Source organism: Lithobates pipiens, unplaced genomic scaffold (assembly GCF_037356315.1).
Source record: "Lithobates pipiens isolate NorthernLeopardFrog02 unplaced genomic scaffold, aLitPip1_a1.2 Scaffold_8, whole genome shotgun sequence".
In the NCBI taxonomy this organism is placed as follows: domain Eukaryota; kingdom Metazoa; phylum Chordata; class Amphibia; order Anura; family Ranidae; genus Lithobates; species Lithobates pipiens.
In genome coordinates this window covers 240165797-240186684 of record NW_027507903.1, presented here as the reverse complement: position 1 = coordinate 240186684, position 20888 = coordinate 240165797, and the positions used below count along the sequence as shown (strand labels likewise).

Here is a 20888-nt window from a genome sequence, read left to right as displayed (position 1 = left end):
GTTTAAATGGGAGGATGTCATATGACGCCCTCCTGCAACGAGAGCCGCGCCGCCTGGCCATCATATGACAGCCTGCGGTCGGCAAGCAGTTAAGCAGGCAAATCTTCTGGTCTGTAAGTGGTTAATATATATAAATACTGCATTTATTTCCAATATATTATATCCTCAGTAGTACACATATTTTGAAATTAAAACTCCATCAGTGGCTCTATTTGCTTTAAATCTGGATAGAAAACCTTGCTTTTTGGTTTTCCAGTGCTTCTTGGGATTTGTCATACCTGCAATACCTCCAAAACAAAGTGAAGCTAAGGCTGGGTTCACACATATGCAGTGCGGGAACCAGTGCGATTCCAGTGCGGGTTCCCGCATCGCATGTTAGTCGCAGCCAGTTGGCACTGCCCTCTGGGAACCACTGTGGGTGTCAATAGAAAGTCAATGACACCCCCAGATTGGTTCGCAGATCACAGTGCAAACTGTCATATGGTACAATAATTGGATCACATGGTTGTGAAAACCCATGCAATCCGATTCCAGTGAGGACCAAAAAAAGGGTCCTGCACAATTTTGGTGCAAATGCGATTTCAGCCATACAGTTTGTATGGCTGAATTTGCATCGCATGTGATGATCTGCAAAAGAATGCGGAGCAAATCAATCAATGTCTGTGTTCGCACCAGCCTAAAGCTGAATAAAGGACTCTCAAAAGCTGCAGATACTTCATGTAGCTTTGTCGTAGACTTCTATGGAGGCTTTGTAGATGCTTTAGAGCACCAATAAAGCAACATGGTATATCATTTTTGAAGCAAAGTAAACGCAACTTGTAAACAGGACGGTTAGCTTACCATTTTATTTAGTGACGGGGGCTTTGATTGGCATTCAGAGAGCTTTAAAAAAGAGCATCGTAAGCCACATTTAGAAGCACGAGTGAACAAGGCCATATTGTTTTTGAGATATCATTTTTTGTAGGTATTTTAAGAAACACAGTTTTTTTTACTATATAACTTCAATTTGCATTTTTTGAGATCAGCACTGTACATACACCCCCAAAATAGTTTTAGTTTAAGATATATAGCATATGCGATGCATTAGTCAGAATACAGGGTTTAGGATTATGTAGAGCACAGAACATGTTGCATATTTTATTGGTTAGGATTTACTGCCCCCTTATGTTGTTGTTCAGTGGAGAGTGTCCCTTGGTGATCAATGTTGGTGGTCAATGGTGTATGCCCTCTTAAATGTTGGTGATCAGTGCCTCAAAAGTTTTGGTGTTTTTCTCTCATAACATTGGTTTTCAATGTGCCCTCTTTATGTGTCAATATACCCTGTGTACCCACTTGCTGCTCAATGTGCCTCCATTTTGTTGGTGGTCAGTGGGAGAAGTCTTACGTACATTAATTTGGAATTCCAGCCAAACACAAACACAAATTTAACAATTTTCCCTCCCTCCTCCTCCTAACAATACTGCCTAACCTGTGTTCAAAAATGTGTATACTCACCCATTTTTAGTGTACGTCAGTCCGGTCCGATGGTTCGCTGTCTTTGAGCTGTAGGGAAGAGGAAAAAGGCTGGGAATCTTGGGAGTGATGACTTTACCCATAGGCTCCCATGTCCCAGCCATTATCAGCGCTCCCTCCTCTCCCCTGCAGTCGATGCTCAAGTTGCGGATAACATGACCAGAGCAGACAGGAGTGGGCAGGAATTCCACTTTGAGGATGAAACGATTGGTGGCAGAGAAGGAAGGGGTGTGCTATCACAGTGATCACAGGTTGAAGAGCCTGGGATATTGGCAGCCCAATCACATGCTTTTGAGGGCACACTGGCTACCCGTATGTGACACTAATAAACGGCACTGCAGAAAATTGAGTTCACCTCTTCACAATTTTTTTTTTTAGTACTTCTTTAAGACTGAATCGTTAGATTCTTGCATATGCCAACCCATTACTGCTCTCTTATAGCAATGCTGTATTTATGGAGAAAATTTATTTTAAATCACTGATACATCATTATTTTCTTGAAAGTGTTCTGGTACATTATCTGCATTAGGTTTCTTTTATTTGTTAGTGCTCAAACAAAGCCATCACATTTGAATGAACACAGAAAACCCTGTCTCCTACTGCTATAACAGAATTTACTAATTGTTCATGCTGGATTATGAGGATTGTAGAAACATAATGGCAGTTATTGACATAAGAGTATCAGTTTCATGGCATGTAATTATTGGAACAAAGCGTAGAAATGACATTGATTGTTTGGCGTAAAGAATGTTTATGAGTGGCATAGTTAGAATTCATTCCACACAAGGTGTTATTTCACACAATAGGGGCCACATTAAGTTGATAAATAGCTGGGAAACAGATATCTTTAAGTGTGCTTATCTGGAACTCAAAAACTATAATCATGGCCTATTTCGCGTTTTATAGCTGTGATAATACGGTGCGTATGAGATCTTCATTCTGAAGCAATTTAGAGGACCTCGGTTCAGCTGTATCTACTTCATAGTATTCTAATTAGTGAATCTAAATATGAGACAATAGCTCTAGGATATTGCATTTTTAGGTATGCAGTGTGGCGTCTTTAACCACTTCAGTCCCCTGGAAGATTTTACCCCTTTCCTGACCAGAGCACTTTTTGCGGCACTGCGTCGCTATAACTGACAATTGCGCAGGCGTGCTACGTGGCACCCAAACAAAATTTACGTACTTTTTTCCCCACAAATAGAGCTTTCTTTTGGTGGTATTTAATCCCCTCTTTGGTTTTTATTTTTTGCACTATAAACAAAAAAAGAGCGACAATTTTGAAAAAAAAGCATTATTTTTTACTTTGCTATAATAAATATCCCCCAAAAATATATAAAAAAACAATTTTTTTCCTCAGTTTAGGCCGATATGTATTCTTCTACATATTTTTTTGGTGAAAAAAATTAGCAATAAGCGTATATTAATTGGTTTGTGCAAAAGTTATAGCGTCTACAAAATAGGGCATAGTTTCATGCCATTTTTATTATAATTTATTTTTTAATAGTAATGGCGGTGATCTGGGATTTTTATCATGACTATGACACTATGGTGGACACATCGGACTTTTGACACTATTTTGGGACCATTGTCATTTATACAGTGATCAGTGCTATAAAAAATGCAATGATTACTGTGTAAATGACACTGGCAGGGAAGGGGTTAAACACTAGGGGCGATCAAGGGGTTAAGTGTGTTCTAGGGAGAGCGATCACTGCTCCCGATGACAGAGAGCATCTGTTATGTCACTAGGCAGAGCGGGTGAATACCTTGTTTACATAGGCATCTCCCCATTCTGCGGCTCTGTGACATGCCGGGACACAGGAAGACATCGAGTCAGCGGGTTTCGCGGGCACGGGCGCACGTGCTATCCCCGCTAATTAATGGGGATGTACAGGTACGCCCATTTGCCTACCGCTGCCATTGTGCCGACGTATATTGGCTTCCAGTGGTCGGCAAGTGGTTAAAGTTGAACGCCGGGAATAATTTTTTTTAATATTAGCTTTGTAAAAATAAATCACTTCTAATGATGGATGTCCCACTTAGGAGGATTCTGCTGCCTTATGTAAAACTCTTAATTTCATTCATCCAATCACTAATGTAAGCACCAAACTTCCGGCACTGGCATTTCCGTACAATTACGGCTCTCTCACAAGGGAGGACCGTGGGCCGCTTGCTATATATACACAGCTTACAAGGAGTTCTGTGATTGAATAAAGGGAGGGTTGGGTGAATGTCACCATCTTCCCTTGTCCAATCACAGAATGCCTTGTATTCTGTGAAAATGTTTTGTGAATGAGCGAGGGGGAGTGTGATAAACCCACTATCCCTCACTGTATGTTCTGTATGAGAGCCGAAACTGTAAATTTCAGCACCAGAAGTTTGGCAATTATACTAGTAATTAATGAAGGAGTTGACACCACATAGTGATTTACCTTTAGTTCCTTCAAATTTTAGAGTTCAGCTGGCACACGCAGAAAAGGATTTATTTGTTATCAGGGCAACCGTAGTGGTACAACTGATTCTCTTTTTTGTGACAGACATATTTCTGTTCAGCAAAGGCTCTCTAAGCCCCTTGTACACACGGTCGGACATTCTGCCAACCAAATCCGTTGGATTTTGTCCGACGGATTGTGTCTGAAACCGTTGCATACACACGGTCGGACCAAGTTGTCGGAAAATCTGATCATTCAGAACGTGATGACGTTATTTCGTTACGACGGGACTACGTTCAGGCTAGTAGCCAATAGCTTTGGTGTAGGAATTTGATCTGAGCATGCGTGGCATTTGGAATTCTCTACACATGATCGGAGTATGTCTGATCGGACCAGTTTGTCGGAAAATATTTCCAACAAGTTGGAAAATTTGGTCCGACGGATATTCCGTCGGAATCAGGCCGATGCATACCACACACATTCGGATTATCCGACAACACGGTCCGATAGGACACATTCCGACGGATTCTCCGACCGTGTGTACAAGGGCTAAGAGTGCCTGGGACAGTGTTGTTTAATGCAAATATAGCCCTAAATACATCAACAGAGTGGTGAGCCGCCTTTGACAACCTTCCTTTGTGCTAAGCTTTAATTGCAATTTATTGGTATACTACTACCCCAGTGAAACTTTTCTTAAATGAAACCATCCTATCTAGTTCACTGTCAGTTATTCGAGATTTGGAGGACATACTACTGAGCAAGTGGGCCTCGCTCAGAATTTAGAGACTTTAGAGACTCCATTTCCTTTAGTTATATATGTAGGGTTTCCTTTCTTAAACTGCATTCTCATGAGAAAACTGAAGATAACAATTTTGTGTTTCTAGGCATATAGCCAGTATTGACCTTGAGAGTATACTAAAGCAAAGAACTGTATTGTTTCAGGCACATGACACGTAATTTGACCTATCTCTTAACTGTATTAGTCATTGTAAGGTAATATAGACAAGAAGACTTTTTTGCAACTATTCTCTGTGTGTTTTCTCTTCCTGTGTACACAGTACAGGCCTCTTTTTATTTTCGACATACTGGGGGTTATTTACTAAAGGAAAATCCACTTTGCACTGTAAGTGCACTTGGAAGTAAAGTCGCTGTAGATCCGAGGGGGACATGCAAGGAAAATAAAAAAACAGCATTTTAGTTGCACATGATTGGATGATAAAATCAGCAGAGCTTCCACTCATTTCAGATCTACCCCTTAGATTCAGAGCGACTGCACTTCCAAGTGCACTTGCAGTGCAAAGTGGATTTGACTTTCGTAAATAACCCCCCCACTGTATTTTTATAATAGTACACAGCAGACCCATGTGGATACCCATGTGAATTATAAATGCCTACATTTGAAGTTCTCCATAATTAAAATGGGCCCCACCACAGGAAGACTTTGTAGTAGGTTTGCTACTGATCAGTTGTAAGCTAATGTAGCCAGGTGCTGAACTAAAACAGGGAGAAGGAGCCACTGCTCTTTAATTGCCTCTCTTCCTCTACTGTGATAATAATGTTATGCTGCACCAGGGGGAGAGCTAAAACCATGTAAGCCTATAGACTTCTATACAAAGGTCTGAGAATCCGGGGAGTAGTATAATGGCTGCACTATAATGGTTACACTACAGATCCCAATATGCACTGTGCAGTAGGAGGAGTGGGGAGAGGATTTTCATTAAAATGTATTCTAAAGTTCTCCCTCTTACTGCCAAATTAGTTAGGGCACCAAATGAGGGAGAGCACCTCTGTCTGGATATTCACATGCAACTGGAGAGCATACCAGTGGAGAATTGAGTTTGAGACTGAAAGTGAGAACACCCGGGGGCTGTGCAGTATTGCCCACATAGCAGCACCTGCACAGCTGCATCAGGGAGACTGGCGCATCCATTCACCCTTTTCTTCCCACCATTGATCACTGGAGGCTTTTGAGGAAAGACCGAGGGGGCCCCCATTCTACGAAAGATGTCCCGGGGATCACAGGGTTATTTACCCATTGCTGATACTACTAGTAGGGACTGAGCCACTGGGAGCAGGACACCAAGTGCATCCAATCCATACAACACCTATACTGCACTTTATACTGCACTTATTTCAAACCTAGACTGCACTTATACCAACCCTATACTGTATTATACCAAGTGTTTACTGCATCTGAACCTCATCTACCTTGCACCTGTGCCAAGACTATACCATATGTATACTATACCTATACTGTATGCAGGTTAACTGGTACTATGGTTAAGTGAACCAACACTCTTGAAGGGCCCCAACAATAGCCAGCAGAAGAACATTTCAAATGACTGCCCCTCCCATAATATGAATTATTCTGCAAGCCCCCTTTGTTCTCATGCTTCTACTGCTACCACCCTCCCTTTCTTTTGAACAGCGCCTACCCAGTTGGTCTAGGATTAGCATTGCCACTATAAATATGCTCTGGCAATATAGTTCCAGCACTGGGTAGATTAAACTTTACTATGGCTCACTACTATACTTGAGGTGGTCTTGCTTCTGTTTATATGAGTTAAAAGGGTAATTGGGACTTTAAATGAAGCACATTTATTCAGGTGCCTCCATTCCTGTCTCTGGAAGTAAAAGGGGGGAGTTTGGGTCTTTAGATGGGGCAAGTGACAGACAACTTGGTAAAAAATATCTTGACATGTTTATTGTCATGAACAAATAGCATAGCACATTACAGTTGGTACATACATGTGTATTAGTAATTTCGTATATATACATACCATAAATATGTTGTAATTCATATATCTACATAAATGACTTAGCAGCACATTGCAGTTACCAATATGTAAGATATTTTAAATAAAATATAAAATATTAGATAAAATATAAAAAATATAAAAATATCAAAATACTAGCAATATCCATTTATGATAGTTATTCATATTTATCCATTTTATAGATCTTTTTGGAATTATTACTTCTTACCACCACTAAGTACAACATGGAGATCTTAATTTCTCTGGGGACATTGTATGTGCACCCGATCTGCATGCAGGTCTACACTACCTCAGTTCCCGGGACAGACAATCATAGCTGCCCTCATCTTGTAGTAACACATGTTTTTGAACCTTAGCCCTGTGCAAGTATATAGGACTGGATACCTTTCTCCTCCCTCATTTATCCTCCTTCTGATGTTTGAGTCAAATACTAGATTATATTTATATTTATGTATTTTGCAGACATGTTTGTACATCCACTCCTGAGGAAGTGGAACATATCCACAAAACGTGCCAAGCACTATATAATGCAGCCATGTTTTTAATATATGACTTATCTTTCACATAGGCCATACCATGTATTTCTTGAGATTTCTACTAACCCCATGATACGTGGTACAAATATCTTACATATTGGTAACTGTAATGTGCTGTTAAGTCATTTATATATATATATATATATATATATATATATATGAAACACAACATATTTATGATATATATATATATATATATATATATATATATATATATATATATATATACAGTCAGGCCCATAAATATTGGGACATCAAACACAATTCTAATCTTTTTGGCTCTATACACCACCACAATGAAATGAAACGAACAAGATGTGCTTTAACTGCAGACTTTCAGCTTTAATTTGAGGGTATTTACGTTCAAATCAGGTGTAGGAATTCCAACAGTTTGTATATGTGCCTCCCACCTTTTGTGGTGGTGTATAGAGCCAAAAAGATTAGAATTGTGGTGTTGTCCCAATATTTATGGACCTGACTGTATATGAAATTACTATTACACATGTATGTACCAACTGCAATGTGCTATGCTATTTGTTCAAGACAATAAACAAGATATTTTTTACCAAGTTGTTTGTCACTTGCCTCATCTAAAGTCCCAAACTCCCCCTTTTACCTCTTGATACCAAATGTCATCTTATGCCTAGTCCTTACTGTTAATTACTTTGTATGCTAAATTGTGTTTACCATTGTTAATCCATTTTAATCTTGCCTAGTTGCCAACCAAATTGGGTGATCATATAATAAGTTTGCCTTTACTATCTAATTTGATGTTTTCTTTGATAAAGCACTACTATTGGGTAGTAAGTAATACTTTCAGTGATTTCCTGTGATATTGTATGTTTGTACACTCAACCTGGTGTGCCAGAGGGGCTGAGATTCTTGAGAAGGTTAAGGCAAAGAACAAAGGACCAATCTTATGGGGGTAGCACTACAGCGATTTGCAAGTGGTAGGTGGGTCCCACCATAATCAATCTTATTCTATTTTGGAGACATTTGGTTAAGTTATTGTTTGTTATTGCTTGCAGCATTTTTCTCCACCTTGACTGGTAAAGGCCTCTCCAATTTATTGTATTATTGAACTTTTCTGCTGTATTAAACTGTTGCCTTTACTACTATCAAACCTGTTTAACCAACACTTTTCTTCAGTGCTTATCCCTGCTTTAATAAAGTCAAAATGTAGAAATTAGTGTGTCGGTGTAATGTCAGGTCCAGTTACAGGATGGTCACCACTAGAAATGGTAGGAGAACCCATCAATACCAGAAACAGCATCTGGGGTAGTGCTGCAATAGCTATGCTTTTACCTTAAAGTTTAGCAAACAGAGCTTGTTGGGGTTTGAATAAATGGATGATAAATAACATCTTGCAGACGTAGCTCACTATTCAGTACTTGTAAGCATGTTTTGACACATATTTGACAGGTTCTCTGAATAGGTCTGTCATAAACAGAGAAAAGGCAATCCTACTAGCAGATGATTAATTGCTCTGCACATTGATGTCTGTGTGCTTACCTGCATGGCGTGAATGATAGTGGTCCTTATTCCTAGAGATATTTACAGCCTGCTAAACATGTGGGGAAAGGTATACAAGTACCACCAAAGAGCTGTGTTTGCAAGGTCCAAACACATCACTCATGTGAGCAAACCTTTAATACTTAAACAAATGGGAAACGGGGGGGAGGTTGCGGTTTATTTACTAATGGCAAATCCATGTTGCACTACAAGTGCACTTGGAAGTGCAGTCGTTGCATATCTAAGGGGGATATGCAAGGAAAATAACAAACAGTATTTTTGCTTGTACATGATTGGATGATAAAATCAGCAGAGTTTCCGCTCATTTCAGATCTTCCCCTCAGATTTATAGCGACTGTACTTCCAAGTGCACTTTCAAGTGCGCTTACAGTGCAGAGTGGCTTTGCCTTTAGTAAATCAACCCCTGAGTATTTGATCTAAGGAATTGGGTGCTGAAATGATCACAGGGGTTATTTAATAAAGGGATACAAATTGAAAACAAGACTATCATCTTTTGTGAAGTAAGATGTAATAATCTTACATTTGTGAAAGAATGGCAAAATAAATTGTGTTCTAGCCTAAAGTTAAATGATATTCATCATGAACGATGTTCTCTTATTCCAAATAGAGGGATTGATTTACAAAAAGCAAATAGATAAATACTCTGAAAAATCAGATGCTCCAAAGCTTAGTAAATGAGGTAAAGCTTCAATTTGCAAAAAGTACAAAATCACGTGTAAGGAAAATTAAAAAGAAAAAAAGGATTTTTGCTTGCACATGATTGGATGATGGAAGTTAGCAAAGCTTTTGCTCATTTACTAAGCTCTAGAACAGCTCCTCTTGCAGAGTGCAACTGCACTCTGCCTTTAGTAAATCAGCCCCAGAGTGTTACCTGTAACTGCTTCTCTTCAATTCCATGATTTGTTTAGTCATTGGGGGTTATTTACTAAAGGAAAATCCACTTTGCACTGCAAGTGCACTTGAGAGTACACTTAAAGTGCTCTTGGAAGAAAAGTCGCTGTATATCCGAGGGGGACATGCAAGGAAAATAAAAACCGGCACTTGCACATGATTGGATGATAAAATCAGTAGAGCTTCCACTCATTTCAGATCTACCCCTTAGATTTAGAGCGACTGCACTTCCAAATGCACTTTCAGTGCGCTTGGAAGTGCACTTGCAGTGTAAAGTGGCTTTGCCTTTCGTAAATAACCCCCATTGACACATATACTATGTTCACTAAACTGCCATCTTTTGTTGAATTGACCACTAAATAAACAACTAAAGGTTTGCTGCTTTACTTTGCACCAAGACTGTTTAGAATCATTGAGGTGGAATTTGAAGAACACCCACCTTAGCAAAAATAAGACTATCATTTTAACCTTGGAGCTGAAGGATACAACTACAGCTTGTTGACTGGATATTGGAGGAGTATGCAGATGAGGTCATCTCTCAGATTACTTTGCTCTCCCTTCCTGTCAACACATGTGTACTTAAAGCGGAGCTCCAAGCTAAAAGGGAAGCTCTGCTTGTTTTCTTCCCCCCCCCCCCGTCTATTGCCACATTTGGCAGCTTTGGGGGGTGGGGGGCATGTACCTGTTTTTGACAGGTACCCATCCCCACCAACAGGAGACCTCAGCACGGCAAGGTCCCCCTGAATTTTGACCCCCCTCCTCCTTCAGAAAACACAGCATGCTTTGTGCATGCGCAATAGGAAACCGCAAGGCTTCACTGCCAGTTTCCCTTACAAGGAATGGTGGCGGCAGTACCTGAAAACCAGTTGAAAAATTGGCTGGGGTGCCGACATTGCGGGGTCCCTGCCTGGACAGATAAGTGTCCTAATATTAAAAGTCAGCAGCTACAGTATTTGTAGCTGCTGACTTTTCTTTTTTGGTGGGATGGGGGGGCTGAAGCTCCGCTGTAAAGAGGAGCTCCAGGCTTCTTCAGAAAAAGTTAAGTCAGCAGCAACAAATACTGACTGTTGACTGTTGCTGCTGACTTTTAATATTAGGGCACTTACCTGTCCACGAATCCAGCGGTGTCTTCACTCCAGCCGATTTTTCAATCTGCCTCACAGCCAGTTCCCTACTGCACATGTGCAAAGCAAACTGCACTTTGTGAATGGCCCCGTGGCGGGGGAAGAAGGAGGGGGCCGAACTTCTGGGTGAAATCAGCCAAAAGTAGGAGCGGGTACCTTGATTAAAAATAAGCAGGTATGCCAATAAAGAACCTGGAAGGGCAGTCGTGGTGTGCACTCCACGGGCTGGATGTGATGTCACTGGAACCAGAGCCAGAAACACAGCCTAATATGTTTTGCTCATCCTCGGAGCATCCTCAGGAACGGATGTGTCTAGTCTCGTATACTCTCTTAAACCTCCTTAGCTCCTCTTTCTCCACACATTAGCTTCTAGGCCCTTGTCACTTTAAGCCATAGCCCTATCCATTTACCATAGCTTTCAACTGTCCCTGGTTTTGAGGGACTGTCCCTGATTTAGAACAAAGCCCCTCTGTCTCTCTTCCCTCCTCATTTGTCCCTCATTTTGGATCTCTGACTTGTAGCCCCTGATAGAGCAGACAGGTGGCACAGGAGTGCAGAGTGCCAGTAGTCGTGCTAGCTGCTGGGCACTTGAGGTCTTCCCACACTTCCCACACTTCGATCTCCACACGATTTGGCATCCCACGATTTTCTTGGTTCCCTTTTTATAGGGTTCCTCATCTTCACCAGGTATATTGTTTCACTCATTATCACTCCCATGCTCTTTCACTTTCATCTTTCTTTGGCGTTTTCCTCATTTTTTCTTCACTGTCACGTACCTCTTTTTAATTTTCAAATTTTTCCCCGTCTCCTTTTTTTCTTTCCCTTGCTCACCCTTCACACACCACTCTTGTTTCCCCCAGTTTATCCTCGACTGCCGTGGCCGCCTGTGGGATTGCCCCTTTCCAGTTTGCGGGACTCTCCACCTCAGCTCCTATTTGGAGTGAGATCCGGATTGCTTGTGTGGCCCCACCACTATATGAGCATTATATCAAACCTCAGTAAGTAAGCCTAGGTTGTGGGGGTTGATCCCCCACCCCTAAGCTTGCCTCCCATTAGTTGTTATATATATTTTTTCTTACACTTATATTAATTTTTCCAGATTAATACACGCGCTTTCTCCTGATGAGTGGCACCCAAGCCAGGAAACGCGTCGAGCTACCGACTGCCGTGTTTTTACTAATCCTACCAAGACCTTTCAAGTCGTTATGTATTTATCCCTTCAGGTTTATTGAGACTGTAGGTTCCGTAAGCAATATTATATGAATTAGTGTATACACCCTTTCGTTTTGTGATGAATTAAGGAGTTTAATGTTTCATAATATGGGAGATTACCACCATTTTTAACATATTGTTTAGAGTATATCATTGTGGCCATAATACATGTTTATCTGGACTGTATTAAATGGCTCAGTTAATATATTTATGTAATTGTGTACCATTGTTACCAGAACTATATATTTTTTTTTTATCCAGTCCTCTAATAAAATTCCTTTTTATTCATCTAAGTATCTCTTTCTGCCTGGTGCTTCACTCAAAGTCCCACTTTCCTTGGGTTTATACCCCTCTCCTCAAACGCATATGGGATGAATATGCATGACCTTACCAGATCATGATATCAATTAAAGTCCCTAGGGATGGAAATGCATGCCCTTACCTTGTCATGCATTCCTGAAAGTCCCTATCCCTTCATTTTTTTCCCATTTTATTGAACATTTATTAAAAATAGTTTTATGTATATATTTTTCTAATTTTACTTCACCAACTTAGACTATTGTGTTCTGATCCATCACATATAATTCAGATTAAAAAAACATTGAACTAAAGGCTGTTATGTAACAAAATAGGTAAAATGCCAAAGGGGGTGAATGCTTTTGCAAGGCACTTGTATGCTGCATCAGGCTGAAGGTTATGATTGATTATCTGTTATAAGATGGCAAGATTAAAAGCGAACTTGTATTATGATCAGAGTAATGCATCTGTCACAGCTCTGTGTTATGTAACCATTTACTTTCTGATTCAATCGTACTGCCACCCTTCAATCAATGGATTATTATTATTATTATGTTTTGCAGCGAGACAAATTGAATGCTGTGAAAATTGATGAGAACAAATGTAGCAAAACTGAACCAGCTGTTGAAATAGAAAAGACAGCAGTTGTCCTCACTTTGAAAAACGAAGTCGGAGGTTTATTACAAGATTTAAAAATTTTTAAGGTAAGTTTTTAAATCTATTTTTATTGATTTCATTTGGAGCAAAAAAAAAATAAAAATAGTTAAAGCTCAGTCATGCAATAAACACCTTTTATTATAGAAAATTGCTAGTTATGCATTTTCTTCTTTCTGAAAGGTATTTTATTTGGAAATATATGCTGTTATTAGGGTCTATTATTGTAGTTTACCAGCAACTATTGGAGCACTTTACAGTAAGTGGACACAATGACAGATGAATATTAGAATGTGAAAGAATTTTTCCCTGCCTACTGTGTTACAGAACAATAAGAAAAAAAATGAAGCTGTAGACTTATGGCTCATAATAACCTTACAGATATTTAGTGCAACACATGCTATGGGATGATATCTAGAAGATGGGTCTGGATTTATTATAGGAGTCCAACTCAAAACGGGCAATTATGTACAATTTGTTGTTAGTGGTTGTGTCATGTATTTCACTTAAAGCAGAACTTGTGTCAAAAATATGGGAACAGGAAGTTTTCTTATTACAGAAGAGACATTAATATACAGGATTTATATAGTGCGAACAGTTTGCACAGCGCTTTACAAAATAAAGGGAGTAAGTACACTTACAATACAACTCACTACAGGAGGGTTAGTAAGGCCCTGCTCATCAAAGCTTACAATTTAAAGGAAGACACAAGTGACACAAAGGGCATTAACCACTTGACCTCCAGAAGATTTAGCCCCCTTCAAGACCTGGCCATTTTTTGCAATACGGCACTGCGTTACTTTAACTGACAATTGTGCAGTTGTGCGACACTGTACCCAAATAATATGCATTTTCTCCCATAAATAGAGCTTTCTTCTGGTGGTATTTGATCACTTCTGTAGTTTAATTGTTTGTGCTATAAACAAAAAAAAAGACAGACAATTTTGAAAAAACAAAACAAAAAAAACAATATTTTTTTACTGTCTACTATAAAACATATTCAATAAACAAATAAAAAAAAAATCTAATTTCTTTATAAATTTAGATCAATATGTATTTTGCTACATATTGTTGGTAAAAAAAAATCCCAATAATTGTATACTGATTGCGCAAAACTTTTATTTTCTTCAAACTATGGGATATTTTTAATATATTATATATTATATTTTTTTACTAGTAATGGCGGCTAGCAGCAACTGATAACAGGACTGAAATATTGCGGAGGGGACATTCTGACACTTTTAACACTTTTTGGGGACCAGTGACACTAATACAGTATAATAAAAAATATGTACTGACACTGTACTAACGACACTGGCTGGGAAGGGTTTAACATAAGGGGCGATCAGAGAGAGATTAAATGTGTGCCTAGCCTGCACTGTGTGTGCTGCTTTTACTAGGGGTGAAAATGGCAATCTGCCTTGTGTACATAGGCAGATTTCTTTCTGCCTCTCTCTCTAATGTACCGGCGGACTTCGGGTACCATGCACCTACCGATTGACCTCCGCTGTGTGTAATCATGAGCACCCCCTACCCACATGCCTGAAGAAGGGGTCCTGCGTGGCTCTGAAATGTTGCACTTATTCTATTGTGATGTGATCTCTCTGTAATAAAAGTTTTGGACTGCAATTGAAGATCCATGGTGTGCTGGCGAACATGGGTCCCTACCCGGAAGTGTCGAGTCACGTATATATACATGATCTGGCTCACAGGTGCCACCCTGTAGCAGTAAAACCGCTATATGGTGGACCTGAAGTGGTTAATTGTGTGGGGATGAGTTATTAGGTAAAATAGAATTCTGTTGTTAGAGGCGGGATAGACTTGCCTGAAGAGGTTTTTGAGAGGGTTTGCCTGAGAGAGTTTTGAGGGATCGCCTAAAAGCAGCCAGAGTAGGCGATAGCCGGACAGATTGGAGTAGGGAGTTCCAGCGCATGGGAGAGGCTTTGAGGAAGGGGCAATGGAGCTACACACCAAGAGGAGGAGCAAAGAGGATGGCTTAACTGATATTTTGAGGTGAGGTTGGTGGGGTAACTTGGGGCAGAAGACTGAGCAAGGATATTAGCGATAGCAAGGCAGCTTACGGATGTCGCATCACTGAGGTAAGCATACAGTAGTTGGAGTTTAGTTCAGCCTTAAGAGAATCCTAATCTGAGGAAACATAAAGGCGACTATTGCTACTTGCTCCTACTAAAGCTGCTGGTTGTTTAGCTATCATGCAGATTTCCTGGATTCCAGATTTCAAGGTGTTGATCTCCTTGTTTCCCCTTGTGCTTAGTGGTTCCTCCTGTGTACCCCTTGCTCACTATGGCATACAGTAATGTCATAGGGGTTGGTAGGAAGAACCACTGAGTGCTGTGGGGGTAGAGAGTTTGGTACTCCCAGAAGTGTCCATTTAAGCAAAGTCTTCAGGTGGCAATCTCTCTTCCTTACAGTGGTGTTTGGAGGTGCAGGAAGCTAGGACAAGTATTTACTATCTTCTTTACAGGGATATCTTCGTCATTCTTTGATATCAGTGACAGAGTCTCTTTATCACTGTGGTCTTCATGAACAATAGAAGACACACCTAATGAACATTTACTGTAGTTTTTTTGTTGCCTCAAAGTACTTCATACTTTAATTATATTTTTACAATTTATCTGGGGTAACATCAACTTATATGTACCTTTAGTTATAGAAATAAATATATTTAATGTGTTTAGATAACTGCTTTTGTACAGCATTGCGTACAAGGTTTAGACCTGTTTATGGTATAGACTATAGATTTTCCAATACCTCTCAGTGTTTCTGTTGCCTGAGGCCTATCATTTAGAAGACGGATAACAGTGCATTTTTTAGGAGAGCAGAACAAAAATGGAAAAATGCCCTTGAATGTTAGAAGAGCCGTATTTGTGGCTGTTTAATTAAAAGCATTGCTTCATTGTGACCCTTTTCGTACAGTGCCATTAATTCAGAGCACTTACAGCTTAATGTGGACTGTGTGGTTGGATCTAACATTAACGTAAATAAGTTTCCAGTCAGAACAGAACTTACTAAATATCTTGTCACACTGAATATCTGTAACCTGTCACCAACCAAAGAAGCCTTAATATATTTGTGAACACAGGGCTCTGAAACCATATAGAAAATAGCATTTTGGAGGCTATAGTGGTTTTCGCATAAAAAAAAGAAAAGAAAAAGCTATTATACTCAATGTTAATGCTTTAATTGGTGTGACCACACTGACTCCCTTGCTTCTTTTCTCTCATAGCGTGAGGCATGTCTATAGCAAGAGAGCAGGGAGAACATTACATCACACAGTGAGGAAGTAAGATCCCCATCTGGCTGCAGTGGTAGGGGGACATGGTTGCCATGCTGACTACAGGAGATACAGGCACACTATGTGCCGGTACAGTGTCCTATATCTCCAAAAAGGAGACTTTCATATGCAACGCAAACTGACCATGCAAGCAGGGCCGTCTTTAACGCAGGGTAAAAGGGGCAACTGCCCTGGGCCCTGTCATTGTGGGGGGCCCGCCAAACCAGCTGTCCCTTGTGCCCGCGCTGCCAGCAAATTGTGGCCCCAACCATGCCATGATAACCCCGCCGAGCGCAGAAATAACTTGCTGTATTGCCGGCCAGGGATGGGGGCGGGGCCGGGAGCTCCACTGCTGCTCTGACCCCGCCCATGCAGCCTGTATGCTCAGAGGCTTGGAGCTGACATCGGAGTAGGAGAGATGAGAGCCCCGCCTCTGGACCTCTTTGAGCCCCGCCTCCGGACCTCTTTGAGCCACGCCCCCGGACCTTTGAGTCCCACCCCCGGACCTTTGCGAGTCCCGCCCCTGGAACGTTCCAAGCTCTGCCTCCAGACCCCTGAGGGCCCCGCACCTGGACCCTTGAAGGCCCTATCCCCGAATCAATGAGAGCAGGCGGTGAGCCTGACTGGCTAGGTAGGTCATTCTCCCCATAGACTGCTTGATGACTGTTATATTAACCCTAACCTGTTTTTTATGAACAGTATAGCTGTACACTGCAATGAAAATTTTTTTTTACTTAGTTTATCACCTCCTGTACTCTGGTCATCTCCTGTATTATATCCGCAGTCTCTGGTCATCTCCTGTATTCGATTTGCAGTCTCTGGTCATCTCCTGTATTATATCCGCAGTCTCTGGTCATCTCCTGTATTATATCCGCAGTCTCTGGTCATCTCCTGTATTATATCCGCAGTCTCTGGCCATCTCCTGTATTAGATTTGCAGTCTCTGGTCATCTCCTGTATTATATCCGCAGTCTCTGGTCATCTCCTGTATTATATCCGCAGTCTCTGGTCATCTCCTGTATTAGATTTGCAGTCTCTGGTCATCTCCTGTATTATATCCGCAGTCTCTGGACATCTCCTGTATTATATCCGCAGTCTCTGGTCATCTCCTGTATTAGATTTGCAGTCTCTGGTCATCTCCTGTATTAGATCCGCAAGTCTCTGGTCATCTCCTGTATTAGATCCGCAGTCTCTGGTCATCTCCTGTATTAGATTTGCAGTCTCTGGTCATCTCCTGTATTAGATCCGCAGTCTCTGGTCATCTCCTGTATTAGATCCGCGGTCTCTGGTCATCTCCTGTATTAGATCCGCGGTCTCTGGTCATCTCCTGTATTAGATCCGCAGTCTCTGGTCATCTCCTGTATTAGATCCGCAGTCTCTGGTCATCTCCTGTATTAGATCCGCAGTCTCTGGTCATCTCCTGTCTTACGTTTCTCAGTGAGCAGTAATGATGTGCAGTAACCTCTAGCAATGAATGAGGAAGCAGAAATGATGTGTTGTAACCTCTAGCAACCAGTCAGTGATCGGTAATAATATGCTGTATCATCTGGCCACCAATTGCAATTGCTGCCTGATCTGCTGCAGTAAACTGATTTGGGTCTTGCTGCTATTTGTTATATGTCTAGTAGCGGTTGGGGGCCCCAAAAAAATGTTTGCCCAGGGCCCAATCAACATTAAAGACGGCCCTGCATGCAAGCATGGAGCTGCTTACATGTTTGGTGTTGTCAAGTTGCAAAAGCAAATACAGGAAACTGGTAGGGTCACCAGGTGTTTCTCACAATACAAAATAAGAAAACAGACTACTAACCTTCCACATGTAGCACATTCCCTAAGGAGCTGCAAGTGTAAAGGGATACCCCACCCTGCACAGCCAGGCACACCACATTTGTACAGCACACTTGAGGCAAGGAACAGTCCAGTGATTTGTTTTGTATTTTTATTAAGGGGTTTAACTTGGATAGGGAGAAGGGTAATATGGGATGCCTACTTGACTTTAGTAGACATTTCAGGAACAACCTTTTCTGTACAGCTACACCAGCACAGCACTTGCTTAACTACTTAACCACTTGCTTACTGGGCACTTAAACACCCTTCCTGCCCAGACCAATTTTCAGCTTTCGGTGCTCTCACACTTTGAATGACAATTACTCAGTCATGCAACACTGTACCCAAATGAATTTTTTGTACTTTTTTCCCACAAATAGAGCTTTCTTTTGGTGGTATTTGATCACCTCTGGGGTTTTTATTTTTTGCGCTATAAATGAAAAAAGACCGATAATTTGAAAAAAAAAACACATATTTCTTTGTTTCTGTGACAAAATTATGCAAATTATTAATTTTTCTTCATAAATTTTGGCCACAATTTATACTGCTACATATCTTTGGTAAAAATAACCCAAATTACTGGATATTATTTGGTCTTTGTGAAAGTTAGAGAGTCTACAAGCTGTGGTGCGAATCATACAAAATTGATCACATCTGATGTACTGGTGGTCTATCTCATTTCTTGTGACCCGAACAAGTCAGGAAAGTACAAATACCCCCCAAATGACTCCTTTTTGGAAAGTAGACATTCCTAGGTATTTAGTAAGAGGAATGGTGAGCTTTTTGATGTTGTCATTTTTTCCCCACAATTCTTTTTTTTATTTTTTTTTTTTTAAGTTTCAAAAGAGCTTTATTGAAACATAATAAAAAATGGAACAGAGGGTCTCCCACGCAGGGGAGTCGTGAAGAAGGAGTTTACACAACAGGGGTACAACATAACTGGCAAAAGTTCTATAGTTTGCATAGTGAAGCAGAGAGTGGATGGAACAATACCCATCAGCCTGCTCATATCTGAAATTTTCTCAATTACAACATTGAGCAAGGCTCCAAAGTCGGCTTGAGGCAGGAGTTGCCCCGAGCCCCCAACACCCCTACCGGGATCTTGCTGTGTCAGGGACTCAGAGCCCTCCCAATCTAAGACAAAATACTGTTAGCAGGGGCCCGCTCTGAGCAGGGTCCAAATTTTCAGCCTCTGTTAGTTGGGGCAATAGCAGATAAGGGAAAAAAGGCAATGGGGAGGATGGGTTAGGGAAAGAGATAGAGGAAGGAGGGAGGAAAGAGAAGAAAGACAAGAGGAAAGAGGAGAGTAGAGAGGAGACCTCAGGGAGGGCCCGACCTGTCTGTGGGAGTACCCCTAGTGGGGGGAGAAGAGAACAGGTTATAGCCAAGGGAGATCCCCATATGACTCGCCCAGGGTTCCCATATGCTCTTGAACCGGTCAACTTTATCAAGAATTACACTGGAAGTCTGTTCTTGGAGCATGATCCAAGTAATCTTTCGTTTAGTAGAGTGGAGGGAAACTCTAGGTGATTTCCAGGCCCTGGCAATGGACAATTTCTCCCCAATAAGGATGAATTGGGCCAGAATTCGTGAGAATTTCTTCGCACGAGGGATATCTTGATTGAGGAGAGCGATCTTGGGGTCCTGGGGAATTCCAAGCCCCGTGACTTTGCGGATGAGGTTAAAAACACCATTCCAATAACTTCTGATTCTGGGGCATTCCCAAAAAGTATGGATCAGGGATCCTAGGTGGCCACAGCCCCTAAAGCAAAGTGGGGAAGATTGGGGGAAGATTGACGCTAGTCGTTGCGGGACTAAATACCATCTGGAAATCACCTTGAGGCTGGCCTCCATTAGAGAGACGTTGATGATCCCCTTGAGCCCTCTCATAAAGCTGCAATGCCAAGTATCCAGGTCCCAATCGAAATCCAGATCCCGCTCCCATTTCAGCATGTATCCTGCCTTAACCTGTGGATCTGCTAGAGCTGCATAAATCAGGGAGATACCACCTCTCATAACCACAGCTGATGTACACCATTGTTCATAGAGGGTGACTGTCAGGGGGCCTAATGTACGGGAAGAAAGTGAGTGTAGGAAGTGAGAGATTTGGCGGAAGCGAAATCTCTCGGTCAGAGGCATCTCTAGTTTAGAGATACACTGGTCTAATGTGAGGGGACCATTAGAGTTGACGTAGTTCCCAATTCTAATGAGACCCTTGTTGAGCCACCATTGAAATGTTTTGACGTCTAGTCCAGGTGGAAACTGAGGATTGTTAAAAATGTGTGCTAGAGGGCGCCACGGGGAAGTCAGGGAGTTCTTGGAGTGAACCGAATCGCAGAGGGCCATTGAGTGAGACAGAGTGGGTGACATAATCGGAGGCCTGGACTTGGGGGGTCGCCATATAAGAAAATCTATGGTAAAGTTGGGGATAGCTTGTCTTTCCATTTCCACCCAATCCGGTTTCCTACCGTTAGTGTAGATGCAGGAGATCTGGCTCAACTGCGCCGCTTGATAATACCACCAAAGATTGGGTAGTCCAAGTCCTCCTTTTCGTCTGGGTCTGAAGAGAACCGATTTGGGTAGTCTATGGGAAGAGCCGCCCCACACAAAGCGGATTATAGAAGAGTGCAAACTGTTGATGTGGGATTTGGGAACCGAGACAGGGAGCGAGCGGAAAAGATAGAGGATTCGGGGAAGTAGAGTCATTTTAATGGCATTAACTCTGCCTAACCAGGAGAGCTTGTATAGGGACCACTGATCCAGATCCGCCTTCAATTTGTTGTACATTGGGGGGAAATT

General features: G+C 41.4%; 1 protein-coding gene across 1 annotated transcript in view; it reads left to right on the top strand.

Annotated features, from left to right (window-relative positions):
* Positions 1-20888, top strand: part of TPH2 (tryptophan hydroxylase 2) — a 406589-nt gene that overhangs the window by 23215 nt on the left and 362486 nt on the right. Inside the window, exon 2 of the mRNA XM_077468486.1 lies at positions 12881-13021. Within this exon, the coding sequence (XP_077324612.1) occupies positions 12881-13021 (141 nt within the window). The remainder of the gene's footprint in view (positions 1-12880; positions 13022-20888) is intronic.